General features: G+C 35.8%; 1 protein-coding gene across 1 annotated transcript in view; it reads left to right on the forward strand.

The window, feature by feature from the left end:
- LOC137387310 (uncharacterized) overlaps positions 1 to 18,967 on the forward strand; it is a 40,687-nt gene extending 21,720 nt beyond the window's left edge. Inside the window, exons 9-14 of the mRNA XM_068073689.1 lie at positions 3,663 to 3,825; positions 5,488 to 5,647; positions 11,829 to 11,958; positions 16,156 to 16,313; positions 17,779 to 18,187; positions 18,248 to 18,967. Coding sequence (XP_067929790.1) covers positions 3,663 to 3,825; positions 5,488 to 5,647; positions 11,829 to 11,958; positions 16,156 to 16,313; positions 17,779 to 18,187; positions 18,248 to 18,366 — 1,139 coding nt within the window. The 3' untranslated portion in view covers positions 18,367 to 18,967. The remainder of the gene's footprint in view (positions 1 to 3,662; positions 3,826 to 5,487; positions 5,648 to 11,828; positions 11,959 to 16,155; positions 16,314 to 17,778; positions 18,188 to 18,247) is intronic.
- Positions 18,968 to 22,283: the final 3,316 nt, after the last annotated feature.

Consider the following 22,283-nt stretch of genomic DNA (forward strand, 5'->3'; position numbering starts at 1 on the left):
ACCATCTGAGGGTCACATGTATGCTATGTCATTCTGAATGTCGCATGTATGTCATACCATTTGAGCGTTGCATGTGTGTCACACCATTGTGAGTGTCATATGTGTGTCATACCATCTGAGGGTCACATGTATGTTATATCATTCTGAATGTCGCATGTATGTCATACCATTTGAGCGTTGCATGTGTGTCATACAATTGTGAGTGTCATATGTATGTCATACCATCTGAGGGTCACATGTATGCTATGTCTTTCTGAATGTCGCATGTATGTCATACCATTTGAGCGTTGCATGTGTGTCACATCATTGTGAGTGTCATATGTGTGTCATACCATCTGAGGGTCACATGTATGTTATATCATTCTGAATGTCGCATGTGTGTCATACCATTTGAGCGTTGCATGTGTGTCACACCATTGTGGGTGTCACATGTATGTCATACCATCTGAGGGTCACATGTATGTAATATCATTCTGGATGTCGCATGTATGTCATACCATCAGAGCATGTATGTCATACCATCTGAGGGTCACATGTATGCTATGTCATTCTGAATGTCGCATGTATGTCATACCATTTGAGCGTTGCATGTGTGTCACACCATTGTGAGTGTCATATGTGTGTCATACCATCTGAGGGTCACATGTTTGTTATATCATTCTGAATGTCGCATGTATGTCATCCCATTTGAGCGTTGCATGTGTGTCACACAATTGTGAGTGTCATATGTATGTCATACCATCTGAAGGTCACATGTATGCTATGTCATTCTGAATGTCGCATGTATGTCATACCATTTGAGCGTTGCATGTGTGTCACACCATTGTGAGTGTCATATGTGTGTCATACCATCTGAGGGTCACATGTATGTTATATCATTCTGAATGTCGCATGTATGTCATACCATTTGAGCGTTGCATGTGTGTCACACAATTGTGAGTGTCATATGTATGTCATACCATCTGAGGGTCACATGTATGCTATGTCATTCTGAATGTCGCATGTATGTCATACCATTTGAGCGTTGCATGTGTGTCACACCATTGTGAGTGTCATATGTGTGTCATACCATCTGAGGGTCACATGTATGTTATATCATTCCGAATGTCGCATGTGTGTCATACCATTTGAGCGTTGCATGTGTGTCACACCATTGTGGGTGTCACATGTATGTCATACCATCTGAGGGTCACATGTATGTTATATCATTCTGGATGTCGCATGTATGTCATACCATCAGAGCATGTATGTCATACCATCTGAGGGTCACATGTATGCTATGTCATTCTGAATGTCGCATGTATGTCATACCATTTGAGCGTTGCATGTGTGTCACACCATTGTGAGTGTCATATGTGTCATACCATCTGAGGGTCACATGTATGTTATATCATTCTGAATGTCGCATGTGTGTCATACCATTTGAGCGTTGCATGTGTGTCACACCATTGTGAGTGTCACATGTATGTTATACCATCTGAGGGTCACATGTATGTTATACCATCTGAGGGTCACATGTATGCTATGTCATTCTGAATGTCGCATGTATGTCATACCATTTGAGCGTTGCATGTGTGTCACATCATTGTGAGTGTCATATGTGTGTCATACCATCTGAGGGTCACATGTATGTTATATCATTCTGAATGTCGCATGTGTGTCATACCATTTGAGCGTTGCATGTGTGTCACACCATTGTGGGTGTCACATGTATGTCATACCATCTGAGGGTCACATGTATGTAATATCATTCTGGATGTCGCATGTATGTCATACCATCAGAGCATGTATGTCATACCATCTGAGGGTCACATGTATGCTATGTCATTCTGAATGTCGCATGTATGTCATACCATTTGAGCGTTGCATGTGTGTCACACCATTGTGAGTGTCATATGTGTGTCATACCATCTGAGGGTCACATGTTTGTTATATCATTCTGAATGTCGCATGTATGTCATCCCATTTGAGCGTTGCATGTGTGTCACACAATTGTGAGTGTCATATGTATGTCATACCATCTGAAGGTCACATGTATGCTATGTCATTCTGAATGTCGCATGTATGTCATACCATTTGAGCGTTGCATGTGTGTCACACCATTGTGAGTGTCATATGTGTGTCATACCATCTGAGGGTCACATGTATGTTATATCATTCTGAATGTCGCATGTATGTCATACCATTTGAGCGTTGCATGTGTGTCACACAATTGTGAGTGTCATATGTATGTCATACCATCTGAGGGTCACATGTATGCTATGTCATTCTGAATGTCGCATGTATGTCATACCATTTGAGCGTTGCATGTGTGTCACACCATTGTGAGTGTCATATGTGTGTCATACCATCTGAGGGTCACATGTATGTTATATCATTCTGAATGTCGCATGTGTGTCATACCATTTGAGCGTTGCATGTGTGTCACACCATTGTGGGTGTCACATGTATGTCATACCATCTGAGGGTCACATGTATGTTATATCATTCTGGATGTCGCATGTATGTCATACCATCAGAGCATGTATGTCATACCATCTGAGGGTCACATGTATGCTATGTCATTCTGAATGTCGCATGTATGTCATACCATTTGAGCGTTGCATGTGTGTCACACCATTGTGAGTGTCATATGTGTCATACCATCTGAGGGTCACATGTATGTTATATCATTCTGAATGTCGCATGTGTGTCATACCATTTGAGCGTTGCATGTGTGTCACACCATTGTGAGTGTCACATGTATGTTATACCATCTGAGGGTCACATGTATGTTATACCATCTGAGGGTCACATGTATGTTATATCATTCTGAATGTCGCATGTGTGTCATACCATTTGAGCGTTGCATGTGTGTCACACCATTGTGAGTGTCATATGTGTGTCATACCATCTGAGGGTCACATATATGTTATATCGTTCTGAATGTCGCATGTGTGTCATACCATTTGAGCATTGCATGTGTGTCACACAATTGTGAGTGTCATATGTATGTCATACCATCTGAGGGTCACATGTATGCTATGTCATTCTGAATGTTGCATGTATGTCATACCATTTGAGCGTTGTATGTGTGTCACACCATTGTGAGTGTCATATGTGTGTCATACCATCTGAGGGTCACATGTATGTTATATCATTCTGAATGTCGCATGTATGTCATACCATTTGAGCGTTGCATGTGTGTCACACCATTGTGGGTGTCACATGTATGTCATACCATCTGAGGGTCACATGTATGTTATATCATTCTGAATGTCGCATGTATGTCATACCATTTGAGCATTGCACGTGTGTCACACCATTGTGAGTGTCATATGTATGTCATACCATCTGAGGGTCACATGTATGTTATGCTATCTGAGTGCTACATGTATGTCACACCATTCGAGTATTATATGTTTGTCAAGCCAATCTTAGTGTTGTATGTATAGCACACCATCTGCGTGTCATATCTCTATCACACCACGTGACTGCAACATGTATGTCACACCATTTGAGTGTTACATGGATGTCACACCATCTGAGTGTTACATGTGTGTGTTACACTATTCTGCGTGGCGTATGTGTGTCACACCATCTGACTCGTCTTCTGTTTTCTCTTTCCAGTTTAGAGGGAGTTATCTGGTTTCTTTTTACTGTTGTTTCTTTTTGATTTTAAGGTGAAGTGTCTGGAGGTACAAATGGCAGCATTAGACTGACACTGAAAGCTGGAGCATTTTCAAATGTTGTGATGCCTGAAACAGTGGAAGAGATGTGGGGTCCTGTACCTTTGCGAAGGCTGCCTCCTGGTGTAGTCAACCACTGCACTGTAGCCAATCATGTGTGAGTGTGCATAATCTTTACTGCACTGTAGCCAATCGTGTGTGAGTGTGTATAATCTTTGCTGCACTGTAGCCAATCGTGTGTGTGTGCATAATCTTTACTGCACTGTAGCCAATCATGTGTGAGTGTGTATAATCTTTACTGCACTGTAGCCAATCATGTGTGAGTGTGTATAATCTTTACTGCACTGTAGCCAATCACGTGTGAGTGGGCATAATCTTTACTGCACTGTAGCCAATCGTGTGTATAATCTTTATTGCACTGTAGCCAGTCACGCGTGAGTGTGCATAATCTTTACTGCACTGTAGCCAATCATGTGTGAGTGTGCATAATCTTTACTGCACTGTAGCCAATCGTGTGTGAGTGTGTATAATCTTTGCTGCACTGTAGCCAATCGTGTGTGTGTGCATAATCTTTACTGCACTGTAGTCAATCATGTGTGTGTATAATCTTTACTGCACTGTAGCCAATCATGTGTGAGTGTGTATAATCTTTACTGCACTGTAGCCAATCACGTGTGAGTGGGCATAATCTTTACTGCACTGTAGCCAATCGTGTGTGTGTGCATAATCTTTACTGCACTGTAGCCAATCATGTGTGAGTGTGTATAATCTTTATTGCACTGTAGCCAGTCACGCGTGAGTGTGCATAATCTTTACTGCACTGTAGCCAATCACGTGTGAGTGGGCATAATCTTTATACATGGTTTTATAGTAAGAGGAAAAGTTTTACATGATAATCTATTCACAGTTTAGTTTTCTCCCAAAGGAATAACATACCACAAGGACAATCTCATCGTGTACAGCTATTTTTGGATGAGAGAAGTTGCTGGGTAGTGAACCTTTATTGGTAATAATGCAGTTATCCATTCAGTAGTGAAGTCCTAATCATACGTGTAGTAATTATACTTGTAGTAGCCATACCTGTAGTAATCATACCTGTAGTAACCATGCCTGTAGTAACTATACCTGTAGTAACCATACCTGTAGTAAACATACCTGTAGTAACCATGCCTGTAGTAAACATACCTGTAGTAAACATATCTGTAGTAAACATACCTGTAGTAACCATACCTGTAGTAATCATACCTGTAGTAATCATACCTGTAGTAATCATACCTGTAGTAATCATACCTGTAGTAATCATACCTGTAGTAATCATACCTGTAGTAAACATACTTGTTGTAACCATGCCCGTAGTGAATATAGAAGCCATACTTTATGCACCAATCATAAACATGCCTGCAAAGAACTCAGTTAGTCTTTAATGTTAATATACATTAGTGGACTAGCTAAGCACAACATGTGCTTTCTTTAACTTTGTTTCCTCCTGTCATGTATTCATTTCAGTTCATGTTAAATGATTGAGTTGGGTGCATATTATAACTGCGTATTGGTTTAGTAATGCAAGGAAGTAAATCAGTATCTTTTTATTAACTGAAAAAGAAATAATAACTATCATTGCTAACTCACTGTCAAGTTTATAGGCTAGGAATTATCAGCTTTATGATCTTAAGCTATACATAGTCTTGTTATAGCTTCCACATATAAGAGCTAACCATTACAGAGCGATCAGAATTGTTTGACAAAAACACAGGCCGATAAGAAGCAGCTAGAACACTTTTGCTTTTCGTAGCCACCATGGATTATGTTTTTAAAACAGGCTAAGTGTGCACGGCACTGGAGCTGATCTCTTTACAGCTAGAGTTATCCACAGCCAGCCTCTTCTTATGTCCTGTGTGCAGATCTACTTCAGAGATCGTATGGTGGCTATCTCGCACCTTGTGGGAACCGAGCAGCTTCCTGAGGATGACAACATGATGGTTAGTGCTAGCTCTACAATTCCCTGAAATAATCAAAATATCATTTTTCATCCTGAGCTCTGCTCTACGAGTATGTGTTAAATTCGGCAATTTGGAGTTATCGTGTTCTGCATGCTATGATTAGCCACTTATTGGCCCCATAATAACTCCCCATTAGTAAAAGTAGCTCTTAGCTAGCACCAGATGATCTCTGTCTAAATTATGCACACTTCTTCATCTGTCTCATTTTGACCAATCATACAGCATTACCATAGACATCAATTCATAGACCTCAATCCATAGATCTCAATCTGTAGATCTCAAACTAGATCTGAATCCATAGATCTCACTCAATCCATAGACCTCAATTTATATACCTCAACCCATAGACCTAAATCCATAGACCTCAATCCATAGACCTCAGTCCATAGACCTCAATCCATAGACTTCAATCCATAGCTCTCAATCTATAGACCTCAATATATAGACCTCAATCTATAGACCTCAATCCATAGACCTCAATCTATAGACTTCAATCCATAGACCTCAATCCATAGACCTCAATCCATAGACTTCAATGCATAGACCTCAATATATAGACCTCAATCTATAGACCTTTATTCATAGACCTCAATCTTTAGACCTCAATCTATAGACCTCAATCTATAGACCTCAATCGATAGACCTCAATCTATAGACCTCAATCTATAGACCTCAATCGATAGACCTCAATCGATAGACCTCAATCGATAGACCTCAATCCATAGACCTCAATCCATAGAACTCAATTCATAGACCTCAATCCATAAACCTCAATCCATAAACCTCAATCCATAGACCTCAATCCATAGACCTCAATCGACTGTTTTTTGTTTCCTGGAATGAGGTTTACATCTGGGGCTTTTAACAATCAATACCAATATTTGATCACTAGAGTCTCCATCAGAGCTGTATTGGCTGCCAATCCAACTGAAACGTGTACATTATATTGCTTAAAATTAAATAGTGGCTGTCATCTTGAAATAGCTAAAGATGGTTGTTTCATCAAATGCAGTATTCAAAGTCAAATCAATTTATCAACTTCAGTATTTAAAGTCAAAACAATTGTATCAAATGCAGTATTTAAAGTCCAATCAATTGTATCAAATGCAGTATTTAAAGTCCAATCCATTTCATCAAATGCAGTATTTAGAGTCCAATCGATTGTATCAAATGCAGTATTTAAAGTCCAATCAATTGTATCAAATGCAGTATTTAAAGTCCAATCAATTGTATCAAATGTAGTATTTAAAGTCAAATCAATTGTATCAAATGCAGTATTTAAAGTAAAATCAATTGTATCAAATGCAGTATTTAAAGTCCAATCAATTGTGTCAAATGCAGTATTTAAAGTCCAATCAATTGTATCAAATACAGTATTTAAAGTCCAATCAATTGTATCAAATGCAGTATTTAAAGTCCAATCGATTGTATCAAATGCAGTATTTAAAGTCAAATCAATTGTATCAAATGCAGTATTTAAAGTCCAATCAATTGTATCAAATGCAGTATTTAAAGTCCAATCAATTGTATCAAATGCAGTATTTAAAGTCCAATCAATTGTATCAAATGCAGTATTTAAAGTAAAATCAATTGTATCAAATGCAGTATTTAAAGTCCAATCAATTGTATCAAATGCAGTATTTAAAGTCAAATCAATTGTATCAAATGCAGTATTTAAAGTCCAATCAATTGTATCAAATGCAGTATTTAACGTCCAATCAATTGTATCAAATGCAGTATTCAAAGTCCAATCAATTGTATCAAATGTAGTATTTAAAGTCCAATTAATTGTATCAAATGCAGTATTTAAAGTCCAATCAATTGTATCAAATGCAGTATTTAAAGTCCAATCAATTGTATCAAATGCAGTATTTAAAGTCCAATCAATTGTATCAAATGCAGTATTTAAAGTCAAATCAATTGTATCAAATGCAGTATTTAAAGTAAAATCAATTGTATCAATTGCAGTATTTAAAGTCCAATCAATTGTATCAAATGTAGTATTTAAAGTCAAATCAATTGTATCAAATGCAATATTTAAAGTAAAATCAATTGTATCAAATGCAGTATTTAAAGTCCAATTAATTGTACCAAATGCAGTATTTAAAGTCCCAATCAATTGTATCAAATGCAGTATTTAAAGTCCAATCAATTGTATCAAATGCAGTATTTAAAGTCCAATCAATTGTATCAAATGCAGTATTTAAAGTCCAATCCATTTCATCAAATGCAGTATTTAAAGTCCAATCAATTGTATCAAATGCAGTATTTAAAGTCCAATCGATTGTATCAAATGCAGTATTTAAAGTCAAATCAATTGTATCAAATGCAGTATTTAAAGTCCAATCAATTGTATCAAATGCAGTATTTAAAGTCCAATCAATTGTATCAAATGCAGTATTTAAAGTAAAATCAATTGTATCAAATGCAGTATTTAAAGTCCAATCAATTGTATCAAATGCAGTATTTAACGTCCAATCAATTGTATCAAATGCAGTATTCAAAGTCCAATCAATTGTATCAAATGTAGTATTTAAAGACCAATTAATTGTATCAAATGCAGTATTTAAAGTCCAATCAATTGTATCAAATGCAGTATTTAAAGTCCAATCAATTGTATCAAATGCAGTATTTAAAGTCCAATCAATTGTATCAAATGCAGTATTTAAAGTAAAATCAATTGTATCAAATGCAGTATTTAAAGTCCAATCGATTGTATCAAATGCAGTATTTAAAGTAAAATCAATTGTATCAAATGCAGTATTTAAAGTCAAATCAATTGTATCAAATGCAGTATTTAAAGTCCAATCAATTGTATCAAATGCAGTATTTAAAGTCCAATCAATTGTATCAAATGCAGTATTTAAAGTCCAATCAATTGTATCAAATGCAGTATTTAAAGTCAAATCAATTGTATCAAATGCAGTATTTAAAGTCCAATCAATTGTACCAAATGCAGTATTTAAAGTCCCAATCAATTGTATCAAATGCAGTATTTAAAGTCAAATCAATTGTATCAAATGCAGTATTTAAAGTAAAATCAATTGTATCAAATGCAGTATTTAAAGTCCAATTAATTGTACCAAATGCAGTATTTAAAGTCCCAATCAATTGTATCAAATGCAGTATTTAAATTCCAATCAATTGTATCAAATGCAGTATTTAAAGTCCAATCGATTGTATCAAATGCAGTATTTAAAGTCCAATCGATTGTATCAATTGCAGTATTTAAAGTCCAATCAATTGTATCAAATGCTGTATTTAAAGTCCAATCAATTGTATCAAATGCAGTATTTAATGTCCAATCAATTGTATCAAATGCAGTATTTAAAGTCCAATCAATTGTATCAAATGCAGTATTTAAAGTCCAATCAATTGTATCAAATGCAGTATTTAAAGTCCAATCAATTGTATCAAATGCAGTATTTAAAGTCAAGTCAATTGTATCAAATGCAGTATTTAAAGTCCAATCAATTGTACCAAATGCAGTATTTAAAGTCCCAATCAATTGTATCAAATGCAGTATTTAAAGTCAAATCAATTGTATCAAATGCAGTATTTAAAGTAAAATCAATTGTATCAAATGCAGTATTTAAAGTCCAATTAATTGTACCAAATGCAGTATTTAAAGTCCCAATCAATTGTATCAAATGCAGTATTTAAATTCCAATCAATTGTATCAAATGCAGTATTTAAAGTCAAATCAATTGTATCAAATGCAGTATTTAAAGTCCAATCAATTGTATCAAATGCAGTATTTAAAGTCCAATCAATTGTATCAAATGCAGTATTTAAAGTCCAATCAATTGTATCAAATGCAGTATTTAAAGTCCAATCAATTGTATCAAATGCAGTATTTAAAGTAAAATCAATTGTATCAAATGCAGTATTTAAAGTCCAATCGATTGTATCAAATGCAGTATTTAAAGTCCAATCGATTGTATCAATTGCAGTATTTAAAGTCCAATCAATTGTATCAAATGCTGTATTTAAAGTCCAATCAATTGTATCAAATGCAGTATTTAAAGTCCAATCAATTGTATCAAATGCAGTATTTAAAGTCCAATCAATTGTACCAAATGCAGTATTTAAAGTCCCAATCAATTGTATCAAATGCAGTATTTAAAGTCCAATCAATTGTATCAAATGCAGTATTTAAAGTCCAATCAATTGTATCAAATGCAGTATTTAAAGTCCAATCGATTGTATCAAATGCAGTATTTAAAGTCCAATCGATTGTATCAATTGCAGTATTTAAAGTCCAATCAATTGTATCAAATGCTGTATTTAAAGTCCAATCAATTGTATCAAATGCAGTATTTAAAGTAAAATCAATTGTATCAAATGCAGTATTTAAAGTCCAATCAATTGTATCAAATGCAGTATTTAACGTCCAATCAATTGTATCAAATGAGTATTCAAAGTCCAATCAATTGTACCAAATGCAGTATTTAAAGTCCCAATCAATTGTATCAAATGCAGTATTTAATGTCCAATCAATTGTATCAAATGCAGTATTTAAAGTCCCAATCAATTGTATCAAATGCAGTATTTAAAGTCCAATCAATTGTATCAAATGCAGTATTTAAAGTCCAATCAATTGTATCAAATGCAGTATTTAAAGTCCAATCGATTGTATCAAATGCAGTATTTAAAGTCCAATCGATTGTATCAATTGCAGTATTTAAAGTCCAATCAATTGTATCAAATGCTGTATTTAAAGTCCAATCAATTGTATCAAATGCAGTATTTAAAGTAAAATCAATTGTATCAAATGCAGTATTTAAAGTCCAATCAATTGTATCAAATGCAGTATTTAACGTCCAATCAATTGTATCAAATGAGTATTCAAAGTCCAATCAATTGTACCAAATGCAGTATTTAAAGTCCCAATCAATTGTATCAAATGCAGTATTTAATGTCCAATCAATTGTATCAAATGCAGTATTTAAAGTCCAATCAATTGTATCAAATGCAGTATTTAAAGTCCAATCAATTGTATCAAATGCAGTATTTAAAGTCCAATCAATTGTATCAAATGCAGTATTTAAAGTCCAATCTATTGTATCAAATGCAGTATTTAAAGTCCAATCAATTGTATCAAATGCAGTGTTTAAAGTCAAATCAATTGTATCAGATGCAGTATTTAAAGTCAAATCAATTGTATCAAATGCAGTATTTAAAGTCCAATCAATTGTACCAAATGCAGTATTTAAAGTCCCAATCAATTGTATCAAATGCAGTATTTAAAGTCCAATCAATTGTATCAAATGCAGTATTTAAAGTCCAATCAATTGTATCAAATGTAGTATTTAAAGTCAAATCAATTGTATCAAATGCAGTATTTAAAGTAAAATCAATTGTATCAAATGCAGTATTTAAAGTCCAATTATTTGTACCAAATGCAGTATTTAAAGTCCCAATCAATTGTATCAAATGCAGTATTTAAAGTCCCAATCAATTGTATCAAATGCAGTATTTAAAGTCAAATCAATTGTATCAAATGCAGTATTTACAGTTAAATCATTTCCATCAAATGCAGAACATAAAGTCGAATCAATTTCATCAAATGCAGTGTTCAAGGTCAAATAAATTTCATCTGTATGATCGGCAAAGAAGGGTACCAGTTTTGTATAGTACTAGATGAATACCCAGCGTGGCAGGGAATAAAATTTGAGAAATGAATAAATATGAGTAATTAGTTAAAGTAATGAATTTGAGTAACTGAAAATAGTAAAGCTGATAGCTTACTATAATAAGAGCCATGTCCTTCGTCTGAAGCCAGTTTGCGTTATGTTATGCGTAATGATCTCTCACGCGATCATGAACTTGAGGTGTGCTAGTATGTTCTAAAACTGCGCATAAATATATACACTATTATTTTATAGTGTGGCAAAGACATTGTAGTGTTGTGGAATAGCTCGCTGGTCTGCGGATTGCCGGTTCCGAGTTCAAATCCAGTGCAAAGCGGATTTTGCGTTTTTAAAACTTTATCGCCATAACTGGACACATGAACAACAGACGACACAGACAAATGCTGAGATTTGTATATACACATTATTTGCCTTTCTCAATGAAATGCACACTAAAAAATAGTACTCTAGCAACAATATATCACTTTTTTCTGTATTCGTCATAATCGCTACTGTCATATGTATAGATAAAGAGCCCACAAACCGTTGTGACGTTACGAAGACGCGAAGGGGAGCGGGCGATGCTGGTTAAGACTTCACAAGGAGACAAGGCTATTATTTTTGGACACTGGGCCAACATGGTAAAAGGGGTACCAGGTTAGTGTCGTTTTCATGTTTCATATTAACATCATTGTTCATTAATTGCAGTTGAGCGACATCACATTTAGGTCAAGTGTTGAGGAAATACACCATGTTGGAGCATTACAGTGTTTTTTTCAGCCAGGGAAACTTTGTAGGAACATTTGCAGCACCTTACTAAAGTGCGTTTCTGTCGTTTGGGGATTAATTTCTTGGAGGTTTATTGAGTTTTAGTGAGTTTATATTAGAGCTAACCCAACTATGCCATTCCCATATCTGCCAGTTTTGTTTTGCCTTTCAGATGTACTATCTTGATCAGCTTTTTATGGTTTCATCAGCGGGATTTGAATTTTACTTGCATAGAACTCTGACTTGAACACCGCGCTTCCTTTTGGTAACTTGACTAGCATACACTCATCATTTTCTAGTAGGCATTTATATTCAAACTAAGCACCTGCTTCTGACAAACTGACAGCATTTACCAACCCTCATGAAAGAGTCGGCTGCATGAATATATGTATTACATTTATACTTCAGCATATGAGTCCAGTTCGTTTTTGGACTGAGCTCATATGTCAATTCTCACCTAGTTTTGTAGACTCGTATCTCAAAGCAAGAGTTTGCTCAAAATTTTCCTCGTATCTCAAATTTTGTATATGTTGGGACACTTGTATATCGAGGTATTGTGATTATGAATAGCTAGCTGATTGAGATGGTTGAGTCACATTTGGAGTTACCCTATCTAATTCGTGCACATCTCCCTTCAAGATAGCAAAGCTTCTATCGCCTCAGCTTTTGCTCTATTGCTAGGATGCTGTCATTGTTGGTAATTAATGCTTCTGTATCTATAATCTCATTCATTATAACATTTTCAATCACTGGCTACTCACATCATGGTAGCTTAGAATAAACTTAGTCATGCTTCAGTCTACTTTAAGTCTTTCTCTGAGTCATGCTTTAGTCTATTCAAGGTCTTTTTCTGAGTCATGCTTTAGTCTACTCTAGGTCTCTCTTTGAGTCATGCATCAGTCTGCTTTAGGCTTTTTCTGAGTCATGCTTTAGTCTAGTCTAGGTCTCTCTAAGTCATACTTCAGTCTACTCTGGGTTTGTCTCTGAGTCATGCTTTGGTCTACTTGAGGTTTCTTGGATATTCTAGGAATACTATTTATAGAAAGCACTGCTGTTCTTCTATTCATGTTTATTGGCAATCTTGTCATACAATATACATACTTGTCAGTTGGAAATAGATTTGTATTGATTTTTGCAAAATAGTCACCTCGGTTCCTTCAATAGAAACATTTTGCTATGGCAGCTCAAGGCTGGTTAACTCTATATCACCATATGTTGGTGTTAATCATATAATACTTCGGTGATTGTTTGTGATAACAATGTTCACACTATCCCAAACCCATCCGCATTCCATTACATTTATTATGCAATTCAGTCACGGAAATTATGAAATATCAGTCCCGCAGCGACTGTTATCAAATAAAATATACAGTAGATCAATCCACAAAGGCCAATCATCATTGCCAAAGCAGTGCACATCGCATAGGCTGTCGCAGATGGTCGGTCAACTATCGGGAAAGTTTGACGGAGCAAACTTTTCTGACGTATCGGCGCTTCCTCGATGATGCCAGTGTCGTATAGTTTCACAGAGTCCCGTGACCAAAAGCCGGAAACAAAAACGCTTGATTCCAAACAAACCCGATCGACATACTGATCTCCAATGGAATATTCTTACCTCCCTCTCAATACCGCTCTCAACATCTCACTCTTTTGCACTTACTTTACTTTATTGCAAAGAATCATTGGTAGTTTCTTGTAGAGAATTTTGTCTTTTTTTCAAATGGTGTATAATACAACAATCAATTTCAGAGCGACTGCCAATGGGAGTAATTTTTGTTTGTTAGTGTTGCGGCCTCTCCATTATAACTTATATAAAACAATAGTGGGCGGCGGCTTGTTTTTTTGGAGCTGTGCGAGCTCCGATATGCGCATCCGTTAGCAGCAAAACTCTGTGAAGTTATACAGCTCTGTACTGGCAGAGTCATATAGCTTTAAAAAGTCTAGCGACCAAAACCGGAAACAAAAACATCAGACTCCAAACAAACCAGATCGACATACTGATCTCTAATGGAATATTCATATCTCGTTCTCAATACCACTCTTTTTGCATTTACTTTACGTTTTTACAAAAACGTTATTAGCAGATTTTTGTAGAAAATTTTGTTTTCTTTCAAATGGTTTATGATACAACAATCAATCTTAAAGCGACTGCTAATGGGAGTAGTTTTTGTTGATTAATGTTGCGACCTCTCCATTATAACTTATATAAAAATAGTAGGCGTGGCCTGTTTGTTTGGAATCGAGCGAGCTCCCGTATACGCTTCTGTTGGTCGCGGGACTCTGTGAAACTATACGGCTCTGGATGATGCCATTAATTAAAGTGCACATAGTTGACCAATCATCACTTAGAGGACATTGCCGACATACGACGATGTACTGTGAACCCAGCCTCAAGTCTGTAAATGTTGACTCTCCAAAAAGATTATAGTATGTGGAATAAAAAAGCAATTAATGTGTCAGATTACATGCACACTAAGGCAATGAAATGGTTGATAACTTATCTTCTGACCTTATACTACATCCACTAAGATAACTGACCTATCGAGTCTTTTTTGATCAATACTTAAGGTTAGTTGAGTACTACCCTTAAATTTCGAACCGCTGAGTAAAGACGGCTGACTTCCTCTCGTGAAACACACACTTTCTTCACTCCAGTAGAATGATGTGGAAGTTCTATTTGTCTCCATTGTTCGGAATACAGTTTGTTTCTTGGTTAGCAAGTACAGACAACATTTAGAATTAACTCTTGACCTCATTTATTCCATGATCACTTCTCTTTGGTATACTGTGAATCTTATGCATTATATAATAGTTGGTAGAGAGTTTGAAGAGTTCCTATTGTTACTTGTGTTACTTATCAACTTGCTCATAGGCACTGAAAGACATCTTTTTAGTATTATAAATCTTAACATTACCTTTTATTAACATTAATACATGAAGTACTTTTGCTACAAATAACCGGACAAGTGGGCATAAGACTCTGCGATACTTAAAAGTTTCATCAAACTTCTCATCGGCGCAAGAGAAGCAAAATATGATTAAAGGTTGACTTTCAACAAAGTTCACATTACAGTTATTTGGTATTAAAAGGTTCACTATGTTTTACTCTGATGTGTTGTATGTGCAAAATATGTGGAAATGTGATGACAAGGTCTTTAAAGCTCAAAAACGAACAGTTAATCACAGCCGTCATGAAAACGCCGTAGGTTGGAATCCCTATTCAAAACAACTCAAATGGGACATAGTTGAACACGTGCTTCTTTTCACACTTTCATGCAACCTCATTCCTGGGAATATTTTCAGAAATATACTTCATGCATTCAATAAAAACCATGCCTATTGTCCTTACACGTCTATTTCATTATCATTGTAATGCTGTCACTTTGAGCACTGATATCTCAAAGCCTACGTGAAAATTTGTTTAATTTTTTAACCTTAGCTCGAAGGAGTGCATATCATCCTCTGATAAACATGAGGAGCTTATTGGTCACCTATGGTGGTCAAAAAATGCTGCATAACTTGTTTGCGTCATTTGGCAGAAAGTATGGGTCACATGATCAGATTAGGGTTAAATGATTAGACCAAGCTGAAATGAAACTGTAAAGTAGCGAGCATATATATATGATAAGGGCTTTCCGGTAGAACTCCAAGTGTTTGTCATAAACTAGTGCTACGAGACATTTGATATCGAGCCTTTTTTGTCTTTCAATTTACATGGTAACATCACGTGTCAAAACAGTACCTACGTCGAGTTGAGTACGTCTTCAAAATGAAGGGATTCCAACCGACGGCATTGTTATGATGGCTGCGATTAACTGTTCGTGTTTGAGCTTTAAAGAGCTTGTAATCACATTTCCACATATTTTGCACCTACAACACAGCAGAGTAAGACATGGTGAACCTTTTGATACCAAATAATTGTAACGTGAATTTTGTTGCAAGTGAACCTTTAATATAGTGAGAGTGAAAAGTTTTCAAAATATTTATTTTAGCTTGCCTTTACCCACAAAAGATCAAATGTAAAATGTAAGGCAGTCAGCGAACAAACTTGTTCCTACGACCATTTCCATTTATGACTTTTTACAGGGACCAGGTCCAGACGAGGTGTTCCTGGAAATCCTGGAAACCTGAAAGTTAGAATTAGCGACAGAGATAATAAGGGTGTATGGAGAAACCAGCCCTCCCACAATGTCTTTGGCAATTCCTTGACTGTAGGCGACATGAAAGTTGACTTAACAGGAAAAGTAAGATCAAATGACATTTTGGTTTGTTCGCTCTTGTCAAGTTTCTGATTTAAATTTTACAAATGAAGATAAACAGTTATGTTTTTATTATTATATATATATAATATATTATATATATGGTTATTATGTTTTTACGGTTTGTTTAAAAAATATACTAAGAGTTCTTAGAGACTCTTACAGTTGGCGTACATTCAATACAATACATTCTTTTACACTTCAGGTATATTCAATACAATACATACTCTTACAGTTTAGGTATATTCAATATAATACATATTCTTACAGTTCAGGTATATTCAATATAATACATACTCTCACAGTTTAGTTATATTCAATACAATACATACTCTTACAGTTTAGGTATATTCAATACAATACATACTCTTACAGTTTAGGTATATTCAATACAATACATACTCTTATGGTGTAAGTATATTCAATACATTACAGAATCTTACAGTTTAGGTATATTCAATACAATACATACTCTTACAGTTTAGGTATATTCAATACAATACATACTCTTACAGTTCAGGTACATACAATACAATACATACTCTTATGGTGTAAGTATATTCAATACATTACAGACTCTTACAGTTTAGTTATATTCAATACAATACATACTCTTACAGTTTAGGTATATTCAATATAATACATACTCTTACAGTTTAGTTATATTCAATACAATATAAACTCTTACAGTTTAGGTGTATTCAATGCAATACATACTCTTACAGTTTAGGTATATTCAATACAATACATACTCTTACAGTTTAGGTATATTCAATACAATACATACTCTTACAGTTTAGGTATATTCAATACAATACATACTCTTACAGTTTAGGTATATTCAATACAATACATACTGTTACAGTTCAGGTATATTCAATGCAATACATACTCTTACAGTTTAGGTATATTCAACACATTACAGACTCTTACAGTTTAGGTATATTCAATGCATACTCTTACAGTTTAGTTATATTCAATACAATACATACTCTTACAGTTTAGGTATATTCAATACAATACATACTCTTACAGTTTAGGTATATACAATACATACTCTTACAGTTTAAGTATATACAATACAATACATACTCTTACAGTTTAGGTATATTCAATACAATACAGACTCTTACAGTTTAGACATATTCAATACAATACATACTCTTACGGTGTAAGTATATTCAATACAATACAGACTCTTACAGTTTAGGTATATTCAATACAATACATACTCTTACGGTGTAAGTATATTCAATACAGACTCTTACAGTGTAAGTATATTCAATACAATACATACTCTTGCAGTTTATATGTATACACTATATAGTTGATACTACATATCAAGCTTATAATGTGATTAGAGTTGAAGCAAGTAATTCTATGGGTTCTTATAAGTTGTACCTGAAACAGATGCAACAATTCCATTATTGCTCGTTTGAACATATTTTAGGTGGAAATCGGTCATGCAGCAGACGTCGGGGAGAAGCTGTGTATTGCGTTCAGTATTGCCGTACTGACCTGCCTTTGTCAGCCACCTCCTCCTGGTCTGGCTCCTCCAGTCAATGCTAACAAACTTGGTGTTCAGCCACCTCCTCCCCGATACCGCAACATCTCTCGTGGAACTAGGACTGTCTCATACAATGATGGAGCCAATTTGGCTCTTGTTGCCGCTGCTGGCTGGATGATGGCTTCTCCTTCAAACTACTATCTTCACCACCACTATATACATTCTGGTCTGCACGCCGCTGGATGCGCCGGAGCGTGTGCTGGCCTTGCTGCTTGCGCGGCTTGTGGTGGAACAGGAGGTGATGCCTGCGCATGCGCTGGAGATGGTGGAGGTGGTTGCGGAGGTGGTTGCGGTGGCTGTGGTGGGGGAGGTGGGTGTGGAGGTGGCGATGGAGGTGGATGTGGTGGTGGAGGTGGATGTGGTGGCGGAGGTGGATGTGGTGGCGGAGGTGGATGTGGTGGTGGAGGTGGATGTGGTGGCGGAGGGGGATGTGGTGGTGGAGGGGGATGTGGTGGTGGGTGTGGAGGCTAAGGAAATTTTAGTTACATTTTTATATGGTTTATGATTGGCTCGTGATATTCACTCGTTTATCACTTTTTCATCAGCCTGTTTTTTATAAGCTGATTTGCATTGTTTTATCACATTTATGTTCTTTCAATTGTGCATCTATTTTTATATTTGGTGATTTGATGTTTTGTATTCAAATATTTGTAGTCTTAAATAACTGTGCTATCCTTGCATCGTATTTTTATAGATTTAATAATTTTATATAATTTTGATTTCAGGCCTTTAATGAATCTGTGATATAAGATATACTCGTATTTGATATAAGTGCACTTTACTTATCCAGCTTAATTACAGTGTACACGCTTCTGGTCAGCTTTGTATGTGCCCTTCATCTGAACTATGACAACAGCACGAGCTTCCCAATCTTGCTGTTCTTGTGGCTACCTTTACCTCTAGTTGTGTACTAATCTAAAACTTCACTCATTCTGGTTTCGCTCTTGTGGAGGATGACATGAAGTCCCATTTGATTCCCTATTCAACGATTTACCAAGCTGTTAATTGGTAGGAGTTGTCTTATCTTCATATTATGAGTCGTGTGTGTGTGATGTTATACTAGATTTCTTCTGTATATCAAATAAAAGGCTGATTTAACAAAGATAATCCTCCGTGTAAAGCTCTTAGTTTAATCTAAGCGAGGAGGGGAGCACCCACCCTTACCGTTATGAAGAAAGATTTAAACTTATCTATTGATTTGAGCTAGACGGCGTTATTGAGGTACAGGAGTTTAGCCAGTGTACTTGGAAATGCATCAAATAAACTCTCTATTCCATTGGTGCGGGGGATAAAGCTCGCTATGTTAATGCTACTACTCGACATATAAATCGTATTTGAGGACATTCGCTGACTCTAATCAACCAGTACACTATTAAGAGTGTAGAGAGACTCGCTTACGTACAAGTTCTAGAAATCTGGTCCCTCTGTTGTCCATAGTTGTAGAATAGCAACATGCGGCATTATTAATAAAGAGAGTAAGAAGTTGTCGCATACTGATTGGGACTGCCTAGCTGTTCTTCATGTTATGACAAGATCTGCTATGTCAAGGTTAATTTGTCCATCGGTTGGGTAACAATGCTCTAATTATGATAAGTCCTTACACACTCTCTATGTTATAAAATAAGAATGGAAATAGAAATGGTATACAGTATGCTAGTAAAAAGTGAGGTGGCTAATAGTTATCAAGAGGATAAATTTATACATGTGGGAGGCCGACAAGAGATTATTACAATATGTGGATTAGCCTTGTTTAGTCTAACAATAAGCAAACACGAAGTACCTGTGTACATCAATAACGATGTAGTTAGTAGCTGTGTACTCGCCACACAAACATTGTACAACCGAATGAGCTCATCTCAGCAGGGTATACTGAGCATCTGGGACCAGAGCATAAAACACATAAAAGGCCTAAATTTTACGTACAAAAAAGTACATGTCATCAGGGTACATGCATAAGCGTGTGCATAGGATATACATGTATGCTGTGAAAAGGTATATGGAACACATAGACGGAGTGAATAAAATGCATAGACAGGGTACATAAAATGTGAACTAGATAGTTGTTGTATATAAGCGAAGTACAGAGAACGCATAGAACACAGGCTGCATGAGTGTTACACACAGAATGTATGATATAAAAAGACAGAATGCAGTGAGTATAAAGCCTTGATATATACTGACTCTGGATGTGTGAAACACATTCAGAAATGGTACATGAAACTATATCACTTAGTCGATAAAATTGATCGATAAAGTACAACAGGATCCATAAACTGGATACACTTGCTGACGGTAATCAAGGAATGTCAGGGTACACTCAAATTATACCTTTGCCAATCCCACATATGAGCAAATCTACAGATTAACTAACGTACATGTATGTTAGATTATGCAATATTTAGCATGAACTACTATTTATAATCTGTTATGAGCTACAACTACTGTATATACCCACAACTACTGTATATACCCACAACTACTGTATATACCCACAACTACTATATATACCCACAACTACTGTGTATACCCACAGACTTTTAGCTCACACTGATTCCTCTGCTCGCAACTATGAGCTATTTATTGGACAACCCAATTTCCTGTCTGCATGTGGCCAGATACATGTTGCATACCACCTTTCTGATGAATGGAACTTTCTACCAGTTCACATCAGAAAAAGATACGGGATGTGAATAGCCTTGAAGTATCTTTCAAAAAGTACCTGGTGGACTCACTGACAGTTTCCATGCCTCTTTGAGTCGCGAAATCTTTACATGGGCTCGCAGTATGACTAGCTATATTAATCCGCAACGAGTCTTCGTCTCTATAATTTTATTTGTTTCTAGAGGGTAATATTAGGCTTACATAATACATACAAACAAACAAACAAGGGAGAGTAGCTCTGACAATAAGAAGACTAAGCTACTAGCACTAAATACATTATATTAGAGGTTGTTGATAAAAATGAAGCTAGCGCTCATTATTCCTGTGCATGTAGCGGGCTCATCACCGGCCCCCTTTCTGTACCATCATCAGTTTGCCGTGATTATACAATTTAGTGTTGTATTCTCCATGTTATCAAACGTTTCCGTAGTTCCTAGTTTACCCTTTTATTTATACGGTAACATTACCTTGAGCTGCAATACGCCTCCTTGGCAATTCAAAGCCTGTCTTTATTCAATTTAAACTTGGTCACTGCTCAGCGAGATTCAGACTACATACATAAGTAGTTTGTGAATTTAATTAATTAAATATATTATTTAGCCAGTTTTAAAGCTTTGCTTCTCAGCTTGACTTTTAATGGAAATGATAATTTTAAAGAGATTAGAAGAGAGATAAATGTTAACCAATTACTAATGAGGTTGAACAGGGTGAAGAGATTTGCTGGTTTTGAAAAGCAGAGTAAAGGTTTAAGTTGATCGCTAACAAATAATTATAGCCACAGGAGCTGCTCAGTTCAGTCCAGATATCAGTTAATATTTCAATGGCCATTTGTGAATTTCAGTAATCCTAATTCTGCATATTATATCTTATATCTTCTAGCATATCTGTAATGGTTGGTATTTTGAGTCTCAAGAGACTAGAGAAGGAGTCACCGCTGTTTACATGTAAATAAGCAATCACAAAAAACCACCTGAAAATAAAGTTTGTAGAGAGTAAAATAGAGAGTTGATAATTTTACTCATACTTAAATCAAATTGTTACTTTCCTCGCTGGTGGGCGAGTTAACTTATCAAGTAACTAATACTTCGTGCTGGTACAATTGCATATAATATACAATTGTATATAATATACAATTGTATATAATTGTATATAATTATATATATATATATATATATATATATATATATATATATATATATATATACATATACACTAGAGACGATCCTAGATGCGGACTGTGCAAACATGCACCTGAGACCATCCAACACATCATCAGTGGATGCAAGCAGCTAGCAGGGAACGCATACACTGAGCGGCATAATCATGTCGCAGGTGTTGTGTATAGAAGTCTATGTGATGAGTATGGCCTTAATAAACCACAACACTGGTGGGAGGCTCCTGGTAAGGTCAATGAAAATGACCGGGCTAAGATCCTCTGGGACTTCTACATCCAAACTGACAAGCATGTCCTAGCAAACCAACCAGATATAGTGGTGGTAGACAAGGAGAACAAGAGGGCTACTATAATAGATATAGCAGTACCCAATGACTACAATATAGCCAGCAAAGAAAAGGAAAAGGTAGAGAAATATCTCCCTCTTGGAGAAGAAATTGAAAAATGCTGGAATGTGAGAACAACTGTAATCCCAGTAGTCATTGGGGCACTGGGCGCAATAACACCGGCGCATAAAATGTGGCTTGCCCAAATACCAACAACAATCAACTCA

The sequence above is a fragment of the Watersipora subatra genome, chromosome 2, assembly GCF_963576615.1.
Source record: "Watersipora subatra chromosome 2, tzWatSuba1.1, whole genome shotgun sequence".
Lineage (NCBI taxonomy): Eukaryota > Metazoa > Bryozoa > Gymnolaemata > Cheilostomatida > Watersiporidae > Watersipora > Watersipora subatra.